This window comes from Siphateles boraxobius, unplaced genomic scaffold (assembly GCF_051911475.1).
Source record: "Siphateles boraxobius isolate OS27281-9 unplaced genomic scaffold, OSU_SipBor_1 12, whole genome shotgun sequence".
NCBI lineage: Eukaryota > Metazoa > Chordata > Actinopteri > Cypriniformes > Leuciscidae > Siphateles > Siphateles boraxobius.
The window spans coordinates 25,333,999-25,352,096 of NW_027508722.1; the positions used below are offsets into that span (position 1 = coordinate 25,333,999).

Here is an 18,098-nt window from a genome sequence, read left to right on the forward strand (position 1 = left end):
AATTAGAGTAACTGTTAGCTGAGCTGGCAGGAAGAACATTGAGAATAAGAGTATTTTTTAGGGTTAGTTTGTGAATGAGTTTACCTCTCTGTGCGTGTGAGCTGGTAATAAGGGTATCGTCTCATCCACAGTGGCCAACAGTGTTCTCAGTGCCAACCCTACTTCCTGAAACACACAATTTCATGGTTGAAAATGTACAAAAATTATATAATGGCTCATCTTAAAACATTGACTTCTTCATTTCAGTTAATTTTAGTATTTCAGTTAGTTGCCCAGGCAACATTTCAAATTTTTGTTTAAAGTGCCTCTATTATGCCATTTTAAAGATTCCTGATTTTGTTTTGGAGATCTCTTACAACAGGTTTACATGCATCCAAGGTCAAAAAACACTGTTTCATAAATTGCATCTCTTTTCTCAGTGTCTGAAACGGTTGAATAAAGTATTCTTGCCGGAAGTAAGAATGGAATTACTGACAGCTCGTTTCAGGCAGTTCAGAATCAGTTCTTTCATTTAGGAGACAGTAACTCCATTTGTCATGCACTTTGATCTTTAAAATTGTGCAGATCAGTTACATTCACAAACAGACATGCATTACTCTGCATGAAAGGTAATATTTAAAAAAAGCATAATAGAGGAACTTAAAAAAAAAAAAGACTGTTTTATCTTATATTTATATTTTATCTTTATTTCATATTTATTTCAGCTTTATTTAAATTACCAAAAACAACTAGTTCTAGTTTTAGTAAACAATAACAACACTGGTTGCGAGGAACTTGACTGCACCATAGATGCCTGTTTTTTGTGTCCCAGTGAAATACGAGTTTTAAACAACCTGAGGGCGAGTAAATGATGACAAAAATGTTCATTTTTAGGTGAAATATCCCTTTAGGATAATCTCTCGTGACAACAAATGACATATTCAGTGACCCTAAAGTATACATATCTAGTATATTTCTTAGGTTGTGTCATACCTTCACCATGGGCACGTATTCTTCAGGGGGAGCTGGCTGGATTTTACTGGACATCTCAATCACGGCCTTCACCAGCCCGGTCACATTTTCATAGACCTTATCGTTGGACCGATCTAAGTTTGCTGTCGGGGGTGGGTTGATCTCCTGAGGCTGAATCTAACGACAAATACAAAGTAACATGTTTTAAAATGATGCATTAATGACGATTATTTCATTACAAGTATTTATGTACATAAACAAAGGATTTTAGATGAAGGTTGTGTTATTGAATTCTTGTTACTGGAAATAAGTGATAATGAAATGTGTTATGGTTGACACAAGGTGGCAATATATAAGCAACTACTGGAGACCAAACTCAACCTACAATATTGAGCTGATTGGATATCCATCCTTGGTTTTAATACAAAATATGATACGACAACAAAAAGAATGAATACAAAAAGTTCCCCCATCTTAAATCTATAGAGAGATCAGGGACACATTTAGTTTGGATTTAAAACAACCAAGTGGTGTCAAACTGTGCACCCATCCCAAAAGAATGATCGAGAACCTCCACTAGACTAGATTGCAAGCACATTATTAAAATCACAGCTTATTTAAAAAAAAGCAAAGGACATGCATGGTTATCTATACAGCCAATGTAATTCAGTTTAGTGGATAATTAAGTTATAATTCGAAATGATATGGTTGAGTAATGACATAGCAACTGGTTAAAGGGGGCATAAACACAGACAGAAACATAACACTGATTCTACAGGTGGTCTTACCCTCCAGGGCTACCAGTGCAAAAACAGTGCAACAGAGGAAGGGCAGAGGCACAGAGCAAGAGAATAGTGTGCAGAGAGAGAGAGAGAGAGAAAAAAGAAAGAGATTAATAAATATCTTTTTACATATACATGCTGCAACGAAAGAAAGAGAAAACAGCTTGGAGTTACGGCATCATTCTGTTTTTTTTAACCCAACCTCATGAAATCGTTAAGAGTGTTTAGTGGTGTGAAATTATATAACAGAATTTACATTTAAAGACCCGATAAAATCAAAATTACAGTTTTGTGTTTACATTTTTAGCAAATATAGAAATGTAAAATTCATGTCTTGTTTAAATATTGACAAATCATCTTCTACTTCAAATGTTTTGTCCAATCAAATGCTTTCTATAATAAGAATGTTTGCTTCTGACTACATCCCGATTGTGGAACAACTAAACCCTATTAGCTATTTAAAAAGAATACAGGATGAGCCTTTCAATATTCCCCACCCAAACTTGCTGTTTAAACTGAAAATACAACACAAAATCAACACTAGAAAGAAAACCGGGCTCGTTTGAGTGTTATTATGGGACCTTAAATAAATTTTTATTTTTGACCAAACACACCCATAGGTAAAACTCCTAAAAACTTTAAAATGGCGAAACAGATAGAAATTATACATGCATTGTTTCTAATTATATTTTCCATGCCGCATTGCATTTCTGCTGTTGCTTGCGAGACCCCCTGCACGCTGACCCACAGCATCAGGAAAAGGCGCTGGAATGGAAACTGTGCAGGGATCTTTTTATGAGAGAAGGGTTTTCAGGAATGAGGATGATTTTAATGAGGCTTGGCAAACGGCATCTGTTGGCATGCTAGCTGCTCCTGAAGGTGCCCCGCAAGTACAGATGCTAATCTTACCAGCCTCCCAGTGTGTGTTTGGTGGAATTTCAAACTTTGTGGTTTAAAAACAGCAAGCAGTGATTATTGTGAAGTTCCATAAGCACAATGCTCATGAGTTTCTCACTGGTAGTTCTGGTACCTTCACGCCTTCATTGTAGCTCTCTGTAGGGTTGGGTCCGGAGACTCCTGCTGGGTGGCTGGGAGCTCCGGGCCGAGGAGGCTTTTTAGGAGGAGCTACGTGCTCTGAGGACGACAAGAAACAGTTAGTCTGGAACTCAATCTGCTCTTTTATAAAGCAACAACATCAGATGGAAGTCATTTTCATACAAATCCATTGCTATTTATAAACCATCTGCACTCAAAAACACTTAGTAAAATATGTACATTATAGTGCAAGAGATTTTTTTTTCTTTCTGAAATAAATGAACTTCTTTTCATAAAATAGTCCTGAAAAAAATGTATCAACTATTTTCAGCCTTGATAATAAGAAATGTTTCTTGAGCACCATATCAGCATATTATAATGATTTCTGAAGGAGTATGTGACCATGAAGACTGCTGAAAATTCAGCTTTGCCATCACAGGAATAAATTATAATATGTTGAAATAGAAATCAAGCAAGTAACTTAAAATCGTAATAATATTTCACAATATCACTTTTTTTTTTTTTACTGTATTATGATCATGCAGCCTTGGTGAGCATGAGAGACTTTTCAAAAAGATTAAAAAAAGGATCTTATTTCAATTTTTTGAACAAAAATTACATGAAACGAACTGGCATATAACTACCTGCTTTCCCTATAGGTTGATAGATGTGCTGGTTTCCAGTCTGCAAAAAAAAAAAAAAAAGTTAAACATATGCAAGAGCTGAGACAGACTGTGCCATGCGTGTTGTTGTTGTGGTCTGGGTGGATAGCAGCCTGGATGCCTGGCATGCCAACACACACGCACACGCACACACAGACAAAATCTGCCAAGACCATAGAGAATCAAAGAGGACAGCCCAATGAGACGGGATAGACATTCAAAACCACTGCAGAAGACAAACAACCTCTAGAGCAGCTGTGGAGTTCTGCTCTTCTAGATCCACATCGTGACACGCATGAAACATTCAAAAACTAGTAAACATCTGTGGTAATTCTGTATTAACATCAGAAGTGGGAGGGCGGAGTAGATTGGGTTTCTCGAGTGTCCACTGCGGCATGTTTCCTCACAAAAGGGCCCTTGTCCTTGGTCTCCCATTTATCCCAATGAATTTTTTTTTTGATAGATATCCAGCAGTGATAGACACTTCAGAACCTTAATTATTTAAAAAAACACACTACTGCAAAATGAATGCATATATCAGCATATATTTATAGTCATTACAAATTATTTTATTATCACCATTTTAACAAATAAAAAAAATAAACAGGAGTTTTAGAATTTTCTCAGTTCTTAAGCTGCATGAACACCTCAAGTTTGTCTCAAACCTGAAGTATATTTGACTGTACAAAAAGTCATAATGTAAAAAATGTATCTAATCAGTGACATACAGTAGAAAAATCATAAACATAATATACATCAGAATTATTCTTTGTCTCAATATTTAGAACTGGAACCAAATTTTAGAGTTTCAAAATGATTTTACATGTTACAATTGTTACAATATCACAGAGTTACATAATCTTCACATACAATCTTTCAGTTTCCCATTGAAAACAATTTAAGTGAAATTCCTGTACATGTACAGAATTCCCCCACAGCGAGTGAGTTGACACCCATATACAAAATAATTTACGGCATATGTCCATGAGTTGGAACACCACTATATTTAACAGACCTGATCAGATGATTAACTCATGCATGAGAGATATGGCTACTATGAACCGCTGTTGCATGGAAGGAGTACACATATTTCACATTTTGTATTCATGCATGTAAAAAAAAGGGTTAATGGTTTTAATGAACCATCCCTTTAACCTTAAATGAACTTGCATAACATTACATTTCATTATGTTTATAAAGATTTACACTACCATTCAAAAGTTTGGGTTCAGATTTTTTTTTTTGAAAGAAGCCTCTTATGCTCACCAAGGCTGCATTTAATTGATTAAAAATACAGTAAAATCAGTGTGAAATATTACAGTTACAAAGAATTAGAATATTACAACTGTTTTCTATTTGAATACAGTTTAAAAAGTAATTTATTCTTGTGATGGAAAAGCTGAATTTTCATTACTCAAGTACTTCAGTCACATGACTCTACAGAAACCATTCTAATAAGCTGATTTGATGAATAAAAAGGTCAATAGTAACCCATCAATGCATTCTTGTTAAATTCAATGCATCCTTGCTGAATTAATTAATTAAAATATTAATTAAAAGTAATAATATTTATTTGAAAAAAATGTACTTCCTGACCTCAAACTTTCGAACGGTAGAGTATTTCAATAAAAAGAGAGAAAATGAAGAAACTCACTGGTCCCTGAAGGCTTCCATCATCACGGTCAATGCTTCCTCTGGAACTTCTCCCATCAGGCTTCTGCCACACACACACAGACACACACAGACACACAGACACAGGAGAAAGAAGGTCAAACTTGACACCTCGTTCACCAAATTCATGTCTGTCACATGTATTGTGCTACTTCACACCACGTCCTGACCTGGAACGACACAAGATTCCAGCGAGAAGTAAATTGCTAGTCCACAAAGAAAATGACATTGCTGCATGGCACTGCACAGTAATAGCCAATAAGAACACATTTGATGTTTAAAATACAGTTATAAGTGTGATCTCACGGAAATGTCATTGTGGGCAAAACATGATGCAACAAAAACAATGTCTCACATGTTCAATCATTTCATTGCGTATAAATCACATCATATGTATTGCTCACAAACCGTATGTCTGTTCCTACTCCTTAAAATGATAACCATAAAGCATCCATATATCAAATGAATATAAACCAATCATTTACAGCACTTTAACAACAAGTCCATGACAGTTCAAGATCCCTTAAAGATAAAATAAAAACAGTGTAAAATCAGCACACTTCAAGCTTTACTGAAACGGCACCCTCCCCTTCCAATTTTTCCAAGTTTACCATACCAGTTTTCCGAAGCAGGATTTAAAGACCTGCATCTTCCTGTCTGTTCCTGTGAGTGTTTCTCTCTGGCGTTTCTTAAGCATGGAGCAAAGCACAGAGTGGATCTCCATTAAGCAAGCGTGTGTGTGAGGGATAAGTCAGAGTGTGTGTGTGGAGTGACTCGTCTCCTGAATGTGAGACATATTAAACGCACACACTGACTCACTCACACTCGACGAGCCTCAACTCAACGAAGCCAAGCCCTTTTCTGCTCTACTACTCCTACTCTCTCTCATTCCCTAGCTCAGTGTTTTCTCTCTTTCCCTCTCTTCCCCTCCTATTATTCCTCATGCACATTCACGTATAACATCTGTGAGGAGATGAAAACTTCCAGCGATCAGTAATTTAACTTTCAGCAGATGCAGGTCAGGTTGAGTTTACCCGTCTCATGCCTCAGTGCCAACAAAACCCTTCATTACTGAGGAATTCCTGAAAACGGCACCTGTATCAAACGGCCGGGATCAAAAACTCATTCTTCCACTCGCAGCATCAAAAAAAACTTTAATGGGCATGCAAATAGTTTTTAACCATCTATTTTCCTTTTTGAAAAAAGGTCACACATTGGCTGTAAGACTCAAAAACCGTAAGAGTGTAACCTTTTTAATGAAAAAAATATTTTTCTTTTTGGCTTTTAGGTGATTTAGATTTTATTGAGTCTTATTTATGTGTAAAATTGTCATTATTTGCTAAAGGTGGAACATAAGACACAAATTGAGACAGCTTTTTTTTCACACATGGCTGCCAAGCTCCAATAAATAAATAAATAAATAAAATAAACAGCATCATTATAGGTGCCATACATGCACTATATACAATAATATTTATTGACTAATAATCTTCCAATTCACTGACCTGGTTATTTGAGAAGCACTGCTTCAGTGAATTACGAATCAGTCAGATTCATGAACAAATTCTTTCGAGCCAGTTCTTTTCAATAGACTGATTCATTCTGAGTGCTTTGTTCACACACTGGAATGATTCAGTTCTTGAGCTCAAACTTATTGACTCAATGATTCAGTCACTGGAGTGGAAGATTATTGGTGATAAATATAAAATGTAGGTCTGTTCATCACACAATTCTATCGCTTGACTTCAAAAGATTTGGAATAAAATTAACGAATCATACAGATTATGTTTTCCATATGGAAAAGAACAGCAGGACTCTTCAAAATATCTCCTTTTGCGTTCCATTGACAAAACACAGTTTATGCGTTTAGAAAAACGTAAGGATGAACAAATACTTTTTTCGGTGAACTAATCCTTTAAGGGGCTGACATTTCATTTCAACAGAAGTTGTTTGAGAGGAAAAGTAATAGTTTGAGCAGAAGAATGAATGTTGTTTGCTGTGGTGGAGCTCTGAATGCCCTTTTTAGTTGGTACAGGAAGCGAGAGTTTTTTTCTATGAGACAGACTGAACTTAATGACACAGTGAAGATACAAATGACGGAGACTGAAAGCCAAAACTTGCCATACCACAAACGCACACAAATATTCTCAGACAAACTTGTGCGGATGAAAACATACATATACACACATTTTATTGCAACAATAACACACTCCCCGCAGGATGCAATACCTTCGAATTCATTCCTTATTTATATTCTTTCTGTAATTCTTCAAGAATGCAAATTATTTTGGAATGAAAAAAATTTATAGCAAAGCTGAGGTTGTGAAATTGTGAGGATCGCTCACAACCGTTTACAAATAAATAGCACAGGAAACCGCAATTGGTGGACACACTTATTCTCAAACAAACATGAAAATGACTGTTTGGAATATCATACCAATGCTGCAGCTATAAATAAACATCATGATGATTCACTACTAAAATGCTTTTAGGAAGAAGTGAAAACTAACACCCATGTAATACAGCTAAGCAGGGGGAGAGAGGAGAGGGAAAAGGGAATAAGATGAGCAGATACATGTGAGGAAGAGATGGAGGAGGTGAAGGTGAGTGGGATCAGTACCAGAAGTCTCTCCTCCTGCTCTAACCAGCGCTGATCGTCCTCCATCTGCTGCTGCTGCAGTAACAACTGTTCCTCCATCAGCTGAGACAGACCACAGCGCAGAGCCACGCCATCCTGAACAGCACACAACTCATGAACAAAAGCTAAGATGATAAAATGATAATAAATATACAGTATGACCGCTAAAATCAAACTGGCACTGCAGTCTTGTTACAGTAGCTGCTTTAGCACGTTTACCACTGCTTGGCGATGTTTTGCAAAACAAAATCCAATCATTTCAATAGGAATCTGTGCGATTAAGATTGAGTTTCGTTGGTTTGAAAGTGCCTTCTGTGTGAGCTGTGCCTTATACTGTACATCCCTATGTGACCATCAATGGACCTTTTTTGCTAATAATACTACTAATAATAATATATAATAAATAAAAACCTTTTTGGTCATGCAGTCCAAGCAATGTGCATGGGAGGTGCAAGTTGCATAAGCAATAACAATAAACATGCAATAAATGTTCAGTACCTAAACTATATTTACAGTATGTATAATATTTACCTTTTTTTTCAATTACACCATTTTGGACAAACAATTATTTGAGTCTCAATGCAATTTTACTAATTTATGAAGGACACTCAGTGCAACCTTCGAATTTGGCCAAAATAAGTTACCTTAAAAGGCCTTAAACATTTGTTGTAAATGTTTAAAACTGTCTTCACATTGGGAGCGTCTCAATGATGCCTAAAATGGTGTTTTTGTTGGCAGCTCACTCGGTTTTGGAACAGAGCTTAGATTTCAGTACTGAGAAAACATGCAGCTTTCTCTCGTTCTCTTCTAACCTCCATGCTGGGGTTCCACATGTGATCCTGAGTAGTTCTGCGATGGTTCCAGCTGTCGTGGTGATCAAGTCCAGTCCCTGCTGCCTGGGGAGGGTACATCACACCAGGTACGGGAAGCAAGCCGTGTGGCCCAGAGTGCCCTGCCATCTACATCATGCCAAATGCACATATAAAAAGCAAACTTTTATTCATCATAAACATTCCGGGGTTAATTCTCAAACAGTAGCACAACGCAGTATTTCATTGCTATAAACCTGCGCTTGATACACTAACCACCTGTAATTCAACTAGTTGTCTAATGCATCCTCCACAATCTAGCAGTCTGAACCAACTCAAATCATTCTTAGTGAATTCACCCCTTGGTTTTGTACCTGGTAATGATTGTGCTGGCCAATGTGCTGAGGACTAGGGTAGAATCCTTCACTGGAACGGGGACTTGGATAACCAGGTCGACTGGGCTGTAAACACACACACAACTATGTTAATGTACTAGCAGATCTCGACCAGTCAGGTTAAGGTTAGGAGATGCTGTTAAAATCAGTCCACCAGACGGCAAAACTCTTGTGCATTTTGTGTGGATGAAGATTTCAGGCTGTTGAAGGTAAAAATTAAAACAGTCAAACATAAAATGCAAGCAGTTAGATAAATGTTAACACAATGCATGTGTTATGTTATTGTAGTTACACAATACATGGGAGAAGGACCGGGCAGGTATAAAATATTAGAAGAAAGGGATTGAAGAATGAATGCTGTTTGACAGGAGGCGGTCCTCATCCAAATGGGATACCAACTAGGATACTCTGAGTTCAGCTGCGGGTGGGAACACAGGAGATGGACTGATCTACCTTATAAACCCGTTCATAGAGAGAGTCGACTGACCACAGCTCCAGATGAGCAAAGGAGGAAACAAAAGGAGAAAAAGGGGTGACAACACAGTAACATACACTAAATGGACAGAAAAGGGTTAAAGGGGTGGGGGGGTGGGTGATATATTGTCATTAAAAACAAAGCAAAACAAGAAAGATGTTTATCATCAATCTGCTTTAAGAACCAATTTTCTTTTGTTAAGAATGATGTTTTGGGGATGTGTAAGGGTTGAGAGCCTTTTTACTTATAACTGTTTTGTCTGCATTTATGAAAATAAAGGCGAATATAAAATTTGAGATTCACACAAGCACACACGTCTATGGCAGGTTAATCTTTAATTTTAATACAATTGTTAAACATCTGGTCTGGCACACAATTTAGTTTACATGCAATGAGGCGGCAACATGCAGTTTTCCACAGAAAAATTTCTGAAGCTAGCATTTTTCCCCACATGTTTTTAGTGTTGATCAAAAGATGTTGAACAGCTATGTTGAAGCCTAAAAGTCGCTACACTTCACTGTAAAGAGCAGGCGAGCCACTAAATGTGCTTATTGTATGTGCACTTTAAAAGCTATATTGTTACTCAGCTTTGTCCAACATGTACTGTATACAGATACACATAAACCAGAAAGTGCTTCATAAACTCCCTCCGAAAGAAAAAGCTGACACGCAATGTGCATTTAATCCTTCATATATCCAATATAGTCCAACAGTCAGGTTCTGGAAGTTAAAATCACATTGATTGATTTTTAACAATAACCTATAAACCTTTAAAGACAGACATACGGTGAGCTATGAGGTTGTTAATTAATGTCATTTGCTTTTGTTAAAACCATCAGCCCACATTATTTCAACTTATTACATGGCTCTGTGGAATCCTTGATTCTGATTGGTCAATCACGCCATCCAGCGGTATGTTATTCCTCGATAACAATAACTAAAAACAGATAACACAGGCTCATCCGGGTTACTGAAGTCAGCAGCGCTATACACTTCCAAGGAACAGTTTTTCTTTGTGGAAGTTTTGCATTTGGTGAGCTAATAAAATATTAAAACTTAGTCAAATCGATATGTTATGTACAGTTATTATCGAGGACTCACTCTCTCGTTTCATACAAACGCAGCTGCTGCCATTTTGCGACTATTGTTTTGTACACTGTTGGATTATAAGATACAAACAGATACGATTTTAAAACAGTTTCATCTCAAATCAATAACTCTCATCCTCAAAATTATTTATGTGGCAAAATGCTGTGTAATAAGTGGTATGACTGTACAATATCCCTTAAACGTCCGTCTAGTTTGAACTTTCCGGTCTAGCAACTGCTCTCTCCAAGAAGCTTTGCGTTTAAAGACCTAATGAAATATTTTGTGTCTAATTATTTACTTATGTCTCAAGTGGCCGTGTAATAAGCGGGATAATGTACATCCAGCCGGGTGTAATCTCAGAATAAACCCCTTCAGGCTGATGCAAGACCCCTCTGCAAGACCCCTTACTTATTTTTTAAATTGTGTTTAACAATGAAATTACTGGTGAAAAACTACAAAAGAAAACTGTGCCAAAAGCTTTCTTTAGTACAGTCCACTCACATGAAGCAAAGCAAATGATGTAGTAAGTAACTACTTAAATATTTGTACATGTATGCATAATTTGCAACATGGTGCGACTAACGTCATAGCTGGTTGGTTTGGTTAATGGCTTATAACTCTTTAACAAAGGCTTTTTAAAATCCATATAGGGAAAAAATTAAAGGGAAATTACTTCCAGAACCAAGGCTGGTGAAAAAGTGGGGCACTGCTGCACTCTATTGCAAATTGTCTTATACACTTGGTCATCAAATGAAGAGTTTTGCTTGACTATGCAAAAACCCTTGATTATAAACTGATTATATACAGTTATATATTGCAGTCAACATTGCTGACTCTAATGCACTAAACCCTTTACTGCTTTTTATCGCTACAACATCTAATCCGGAGCGAAATTGGCATGCACCCACAAAAGCACCTGTGCTAATGAAGAAACTACAGTAAAACCCCGGGATACCCCGCTAACAGCCCTAGCACACCTGCCTGTGAGAATCTGTAGGGCACGTGGGTCAGGCTCAGCTGTTGCATGGAGGGATAGTAGGGGTCGAAGAAAGCAGGCTGAGTGGCACTGGGGGACACACAGGGTCTCCTCCTGGACCCCTGGGGAAACAGCAGGGAGCAGTGCAGCGGTAACGGCTGAAGCAGAAGCGAGGAATGAGTCTGTGGGAACAGCTGGGGATGTACGCTAAGCTGTTGTGTATTAGCATGGCACTGAGTGCGAGTGTTTTGCTGTGGCGTTTGCTGCATGTGTGGTGATCGGTTAATGATGGGTCTGTCACATGGACCCAAAGGAGAGGCAGACGACTCGGGCTGACGGAAGCAAAGGGAGATCTGGGAACCGAAGGGTTGCTGTGGAGGGCGAGAAGCAGCAGACGCAGACGCAGACAGACAGTCCATACTGAAGCTGTGCTGGAGGGGGCGTCTGCGGGAGGGCTACACATACACACACACAATGAAAGATGAGCTAACAAGGAAATAGGGCACAAACAGAGAGGATGACAAAAGCAGAAATATAGTGAGACATGATATGGGTGAAAGCAGATTCATTTTGGCCATTAGCACAGCGGCAGGTGTGACCAGTCAACACAAAAACAGACATTAGCACCTGGACAGGATGATTGACAGGTCTGACAGGGAGTGAGGGGGTTTGAAAGTAAGAGTATGTAGTGCTTTAAGCCACACACAGAGCAAATGGAAAGATCAGCCTGGCCCATCAATCACCATAATGTGAGCAGCACAGGGCAGGGAAGGATTTAAAACCATGTCAAATAGCAGACGGACTAACAATATTAATCACAACATAAAAAACTTCAATTGTACTGACACGCACTACCGTTTAAATGTTTGAGGCCGGTAAGATTTTTGGATGTTTTTGAAAAAGTATTTTATGTTCACCAAGGCTGCATTTATTTGATCAAAAACACAGTAAAAACAGTAATATGGCAAAATAATATTACAATTTAAATTAATTGATTTTCAGAATCATTACTCCAGTCTTCTGTGTAACATGATCCTTCAGAAATCCCTCTAATATGCTGATTTGGTGTTTAAAAAACATTACTACTTATTATCACTGTTAAAGCAGTTGTGCTGCTTAATATTTTTTGTGGAAACCATGATACATTCATGATTTAATGATGAATAGAAAGTTCAAAAGAACAGCATTTATTTGGAATAAAAATGTTGTGAAACACTATAAATGCCTTTACTGACACACAATTTTAATGAATCCTTGCTGAATAAAAACATTAATTTCTTTAAAAAATGGCTGTGTATTTCCAACTAAAACAAAAAGCTGGGAAGGGACATTTCATAAGACTCAGTGGGTCATGAATGTTTGATTTGTTTTTCCAGAAAAGAAAGATGGTACATTTTAAATGCATTTTTCTAAAATTTGTTTAGATCATTTTGAGGGGCAAACCAGCATATACAGATCTCAAAGCTGGCACACGTGGACTGAAATCCACAAAAATGCAGTCTGGAGTTCAAGGATGTCTTGATTTCCATCATCACAGTTTTGATTAGTTTATGTGTATTCAGGTGATAAAAACTGAAGATTAAAAGTCTTAAGTAGTCTGTCTTTAGTAGCAGACATAAGGAAAGATCACGACATGTCTAATCATATTTATTTTCATATTAAGCTTGTTGAGAGATGAAGATGAAGAGAGAAGACAGATAACCACATGTGAAGAAGCATTTTTGTATATGGGAAGCAAATGTACTACACAGTGGGGTCCAAAAGCGAGACCATCTCAAACTGAGACCACAGCGAATATCTGTGATTCAAAATCTAATTAAAATATTGAAATAAAAATATTTAAAATCTGTACTATTTCTAGGACACTAATTAAATAAGCAAATAAACCAGATTGCTATGCTAATAATATACTTTGTGTTGTGGTCTCAGATGTTTAGATCCCACTATATGTAACCACAACAAATGAAAAACTGGAAAGGTACTGTATCCAAGATATAGAGATGTTTTATGACAGAAGACGTGACCTGGCATTGGAGAGCTGAGATTACAGACAAAGGGAAGGTCTGGAAAATTGCTGGCTAACTATACACACACACACACACACACACGCACACAATAATGAATCAATCACGGCATGAAATATATTTATAGTCTTTTTTTTCTTTGAAAGATCGAAAAAAATGCATCTTGTCCTATAAAAATGTTTAAACGATACATTGACACTCTTGTTTAATACTTGTTTGATGCTAAATAAAATGTCCAAAAATATTGTAAGCAAAACAGTTTTCACGGGGAAAAAATTGCTCTAGTCCTTTCTTTCACACTCATAAAAAAATAAATAAAAAAACGACCTGGTTTACGTTAAAACAAACACACATACTACAACTCCAAACAAGCCACCATGTGCTAGGGTGACAAATGGTGACACGCTGTTAACCTTAGTAATAAATCTGCTGTTCCAGATGAACTCAGGCTGCCATAAATGTAAAAAACACATGAACTATCCAATGAATTTAAAACAAAATTTTCTTTTTGCATTCTTAGGCAGTTACACATTAATTAGGAAATTGTAGACCAGCTTGTTTAACATAAGAAATAGCCCAGCGCAGTTACTTACTTTGGGTGGCGCCTCGTCCGAGCCTCCAGAGTCCCAGGATACGGGGACTTGTCTCCTCATCTCCATACGGCTGCGCTCCTCCTGCTGAGCCTTCTCATCCGAGAGGATTGTACTGCACAAACACCGGTGGAAAACACTATCAAACATCAACATCTTTCTTCTAAGACGATGAGGCCTAAATATGGATCCTCGAGTTTGCGACCGCAGAAAAGTAATAGAGCTCTTTAGTACAAATGTGAATTTAAGGTAATTTCCACTCAAACTTTCATTCCTATAAATAAGAATGAGTTCGAGAGGAAGACATTTACAATTTTATGGAACTGATTGAAAGGTGGAGTCACTCTGTCATCACAGACGAGTCAGTGTAAGATCCCAACCCACACACGGGGTCGACTACCATGGAAAATAAAAACGCAGATTCATATCAGACCTGAAACACTGAAACACATAATCCTTCAACATTTCTCATTCTAGACTGCTACGTGAATAAAAAGAGACACTAATACAAAGACATAAGCAAACACTCTTTATGCATTATATACTTCCTTAGTGCATATGTACTAATGTTCAAAGGTTTTGGGGCAGCAGGATTTTATCTGTTAAAGACATTAATAATTTTATTCAGCATGGATACATTAAATAGATAAAAATAAAAACAAAAACATTTACCTGGTGCCCACAAAAAAAAAAGAGAAGAGATTTCTGAAGGATCATGTGACACTGAAGACTGGAGTAATGGCTGCTGAAAAAACTTCAGCTTTGCCATCAAAGGAATAAATTACTTAAAAAATATTCAAACAGAAAAGAGTTATTTTAAATTGTAATAGTGCCATGTAATAGTATACACAATATTACTGTTTGTATTTTTAATCTAACAAATGCTTTGGCTTTCATAAGAGGCATCTTTGAAAATATAACCGACCCCAAACCACAAACGTTAGTGCAGTTTCAGGGTGGGGTCTGCTCACGCTCCAGTACATTCACAGAAATGGCTTTAGTGTTCAAATAAAAACCTTACAAGAATGGAAATGTTATAAATGACCTTAAAACTCACCACACAGTCTTTATAGTATCGATGTGTGAAGCTCGTACCTGTCGTCAGTGAAGTCTTGCACTCAGAGGTGGCTACAGAAACGCAAGAGGTGCGAAAGAATGGAGCATGTAAGACTTAGTGGGGAGAGAATGCAAGCGGACTGAGAGAGGGTCTATTTCTGGAAACTCTATTATCTCAGAGAGATCATGAGTGGATGGAGGGAGAGAGAGAGAGAGAGAGAGAGAGAGAGAGAGAGAGAGAGAGAGACAGAGAGAGAGAGAGACAGAGAGAGAGAGAGAGAGAGAGAGAGAGAGAGAGAGAGAGAGAGAGAGAGAGAGAGAGAGAGAGAGAGAGAGAGACGCAGGATAAACAGAAGGGACACCTGTTGTGATCAATCCTGACCTGCTGAGCTTCCCCACACCCAGACCATCATACACAGCCATAACTGTTGCAGGGGTCTCAGGCTGTCAAAGACAAAAGCTGGAGCTGAATCTAATAAAACAGATTAAAAGGTGCCATGATAAGTTTGGTCTTGATAGCTCTTGAGGATTAAAAAGGTATAAACAATTGTAACTAATAAAAAATTTAAAAATCAAATATGTCCTCCTACAATTAAAAAACAACAACCTTTAAAGCAGCTTAATAAAAAAAAAACATTAAATGCATCTTAAGGCTTGGGGTTGGCAGCCCTTAATAACCAAAATTCATTCTTACCAAAAACATTGGTGATCTTGATGATTAAAGTTTCTACAAGAAAAAATAAATTGTAAAAATTAAAAATAAGTTATATTTTTTGTGTATAATTTATATATATATATATATATATATATATATAAACGCTAAAAAAAACTAAACACTTTTGTGCTTGAGAGCTCTTTAATATAGTCTGAAGGAAAAAAAGGAGAAAATCTCTGCAGCATCTCAAAGGCCACATACAGAATCTATGGAATGACCATCGAGTCCAAGACTCACCCAAATCATATCAATCCATCATCCTCTGCCTGCCTGTGAATAACAGACCGTCTGCTACACCAAACCCTCATTTCTCAAGTCTAATGCTGAACTTTACCGGGCTTATGTTCCTCAGAGGGCCACTCTTTTAAAAGAAAGTGACCACATTCACACCTGGCTAATTCAGTTAATGTTACACTGTCCAAAATGTCCAAGCACCAAACATCTCAACATACACAATAGTTCAGACGCGCAAACTACTCCTACAATATTTAGAATCAAACTATTGAGTGCGAAGACAAACATAATGATTCATTCCTCAGTTTGTTTAGACTAGACTTTCTTTCTGCAATCGCTGACAAAGACTGACAAAGCATCCTGTGTGTCAAACCCATGTGACTATATCATTTCATAATCATCACTTCATCTCAGTATGCACTGATGGAATAGCATTAAGAGATCATTTTGGGTAAGGTACACAAACTTTATTTGTGTTCTATAAAAACTGCTGTTTAGCAAAATGACGCTCTTTTAAAACAAACCCCATCAACACTGACCTTGAGATTACACTCTAAATACCATAAATCCACCAATAGATCAAGTATACAGTGGCTAATTTCCTTATCAAACACAGCATATTGACTAAACCTGTTCTGATAACTTCAGCACCAGATATGCAATTTGGCTTTATAAATTGGATTAACAGTGCAAATATTTACAGGGTCTCCTAGAAACAGACGTGCTACAATTTAATGAACAACTAAATTAATGAGGGTACAAAGAGGGAACTGGTTTTTCAATATGCATTTTAACAATTTCACTCCATCCAAGATACCCAACAAGGAATACATTTGGAAACTCAAGATGCAACATGACATATCTGTCTCAATTTGGATATCTGGGGCATGTGTGTATAACTTGAGATTTTGGAAATATCTCATGCTGTCAAATCTGTTTTATATCAATGGATGTTTTTGCTTAAGGCGGACAAGATTCCTCAGATTATTGAGAAATCATGTGTTTGATGGCCTGTCAGAGTACAGGTCGTTTTCCCCTCTCTATTAGCGTTTACAGGAATTGACTGCATGTGTGGACAAGAACAGACATTTGGGAACTCAATACTATTGTATCATGAAAGATGCAGGGAGTGAGTGTACATGCCTGAAAGGGTCAGGGAGAGATAAACACTCAAGGATGTGTGTGTGTGTGTGTGTGTGTGTGTGTGTGTGTGTGTGTGTGTGTGTGTGTGTGTGTGTGTGTGTGTGTGTGTGTGTGTGTGTGTGTGTGTGTGTGTGTGTGAGAGAGAGAGAGAGAGAGAGAGAGAGAGAGAGAGAGAGAAAGAAAGAAAGAAAGAAAGAATTCTTTTTTTCATAGTTGCTATTGTAACTATGAAATCAGGTCCAGACAGGAAGTGTCATAGACTTGAAGAGGACGAGTCAAGGCTTAACTAGATTAAACTTCCTTGAAGAATGCAATTCTTAATGTTTACACTTACATAGCAAGACATATTCATGTTTTTGAAAGAGGTCTCTTTAGTTCAAGGCTGCATTTATTTGATTAAAAATGCCGTAAAAACAGTAATATTGTGAAATATTATTACAATGCAAAATAACAGGTTTTTTATTTTGATACAATTTCAAATATAATTTATTTCTGTGATTGCAAAGCAGAATTTACAGCATCATTACTCCAGTCTTCAGTGTCACATGATCCTTTATAAATTATTCTAATATGCTGATTTGCTTTTCAAGGAACATTTCTTATTATTATCACTGTTAAAACAGTTGTGCTGCTTAATATTTCTGTGAAACCGTGATTTTGGTTCAGGGCCGTCTTGGTAAATAGAAAGTTCAACAGCATTTATTTGAAACAGAATAAATGTCTTTACTTGTTGAATAAAAGTATTAATTTCTTTAAAGATTTGCTTTACAAAACTCAAACTTTTGAATAGTACTCCATATGTGCATGGGGAGATGTTTTTGTTTTAATTTTATAAAACATCCAACTACAAATA

At 37.1% G+C, this 18,098-nt stretch overlaps 1 protein-coding gene across 23 annotated transcripts in view; it reads right to left on the reverse strand.

The window, feature by feature from the left end:
• Positions 1–18,098, reverse strand: part of ptk2ab (protein tyrosine kinase 2ab) — a 64,576-nt gene that overhangs the window by 832 nt on the left and 45,646 nt on the right. For 11 of the 23 annotated variants that reach the window (XM_077215495.1, XM_077215534.1, XM_077215503.1 and 8 more), the window contains 9 exons: positions 14,101–14,212; positions 8,923–9,009; positions 8,552–8,698; positions 7,722–7,835; positions 5,085–5,147; positions 3,413–3,452; positions 2,764–2,867; positions 973–1,128; positions 85–165 (listed from right to left, as the gene is read on the reverse strand). In XM_077215495.1, coding sequence (XP_077071610.1) covers positions 85–165; positions 973–1,128; positions 2,764–2,867; positions 3,413–3,452; positions 5,085–5,147; positions 7,722–7,835; positions 8,552–8,698; positions 8,923–9,009; positions 14,101–14,212 — 904 coding nt within the window. Of the gene's footprint in view, positions 1–84; positions 166–972; positions 1,129–2,748; positions 2,868–3,412; positions 3,453–5,084; positions 5,148–7,721; positions 7,836–8,551; positions 8,699–8,922; positions 9,010–11,488; positions 11,939–14,100; positions 14,213–15,154; positions 15,296–15,515; positions 15,626–18,098 lie in introns of those variants that run through there. The other 12 variants (XM_077215523.1, XM_077215478.1, XM_077215451.1 and 9 more) reach the window with 7 other exon arrangements.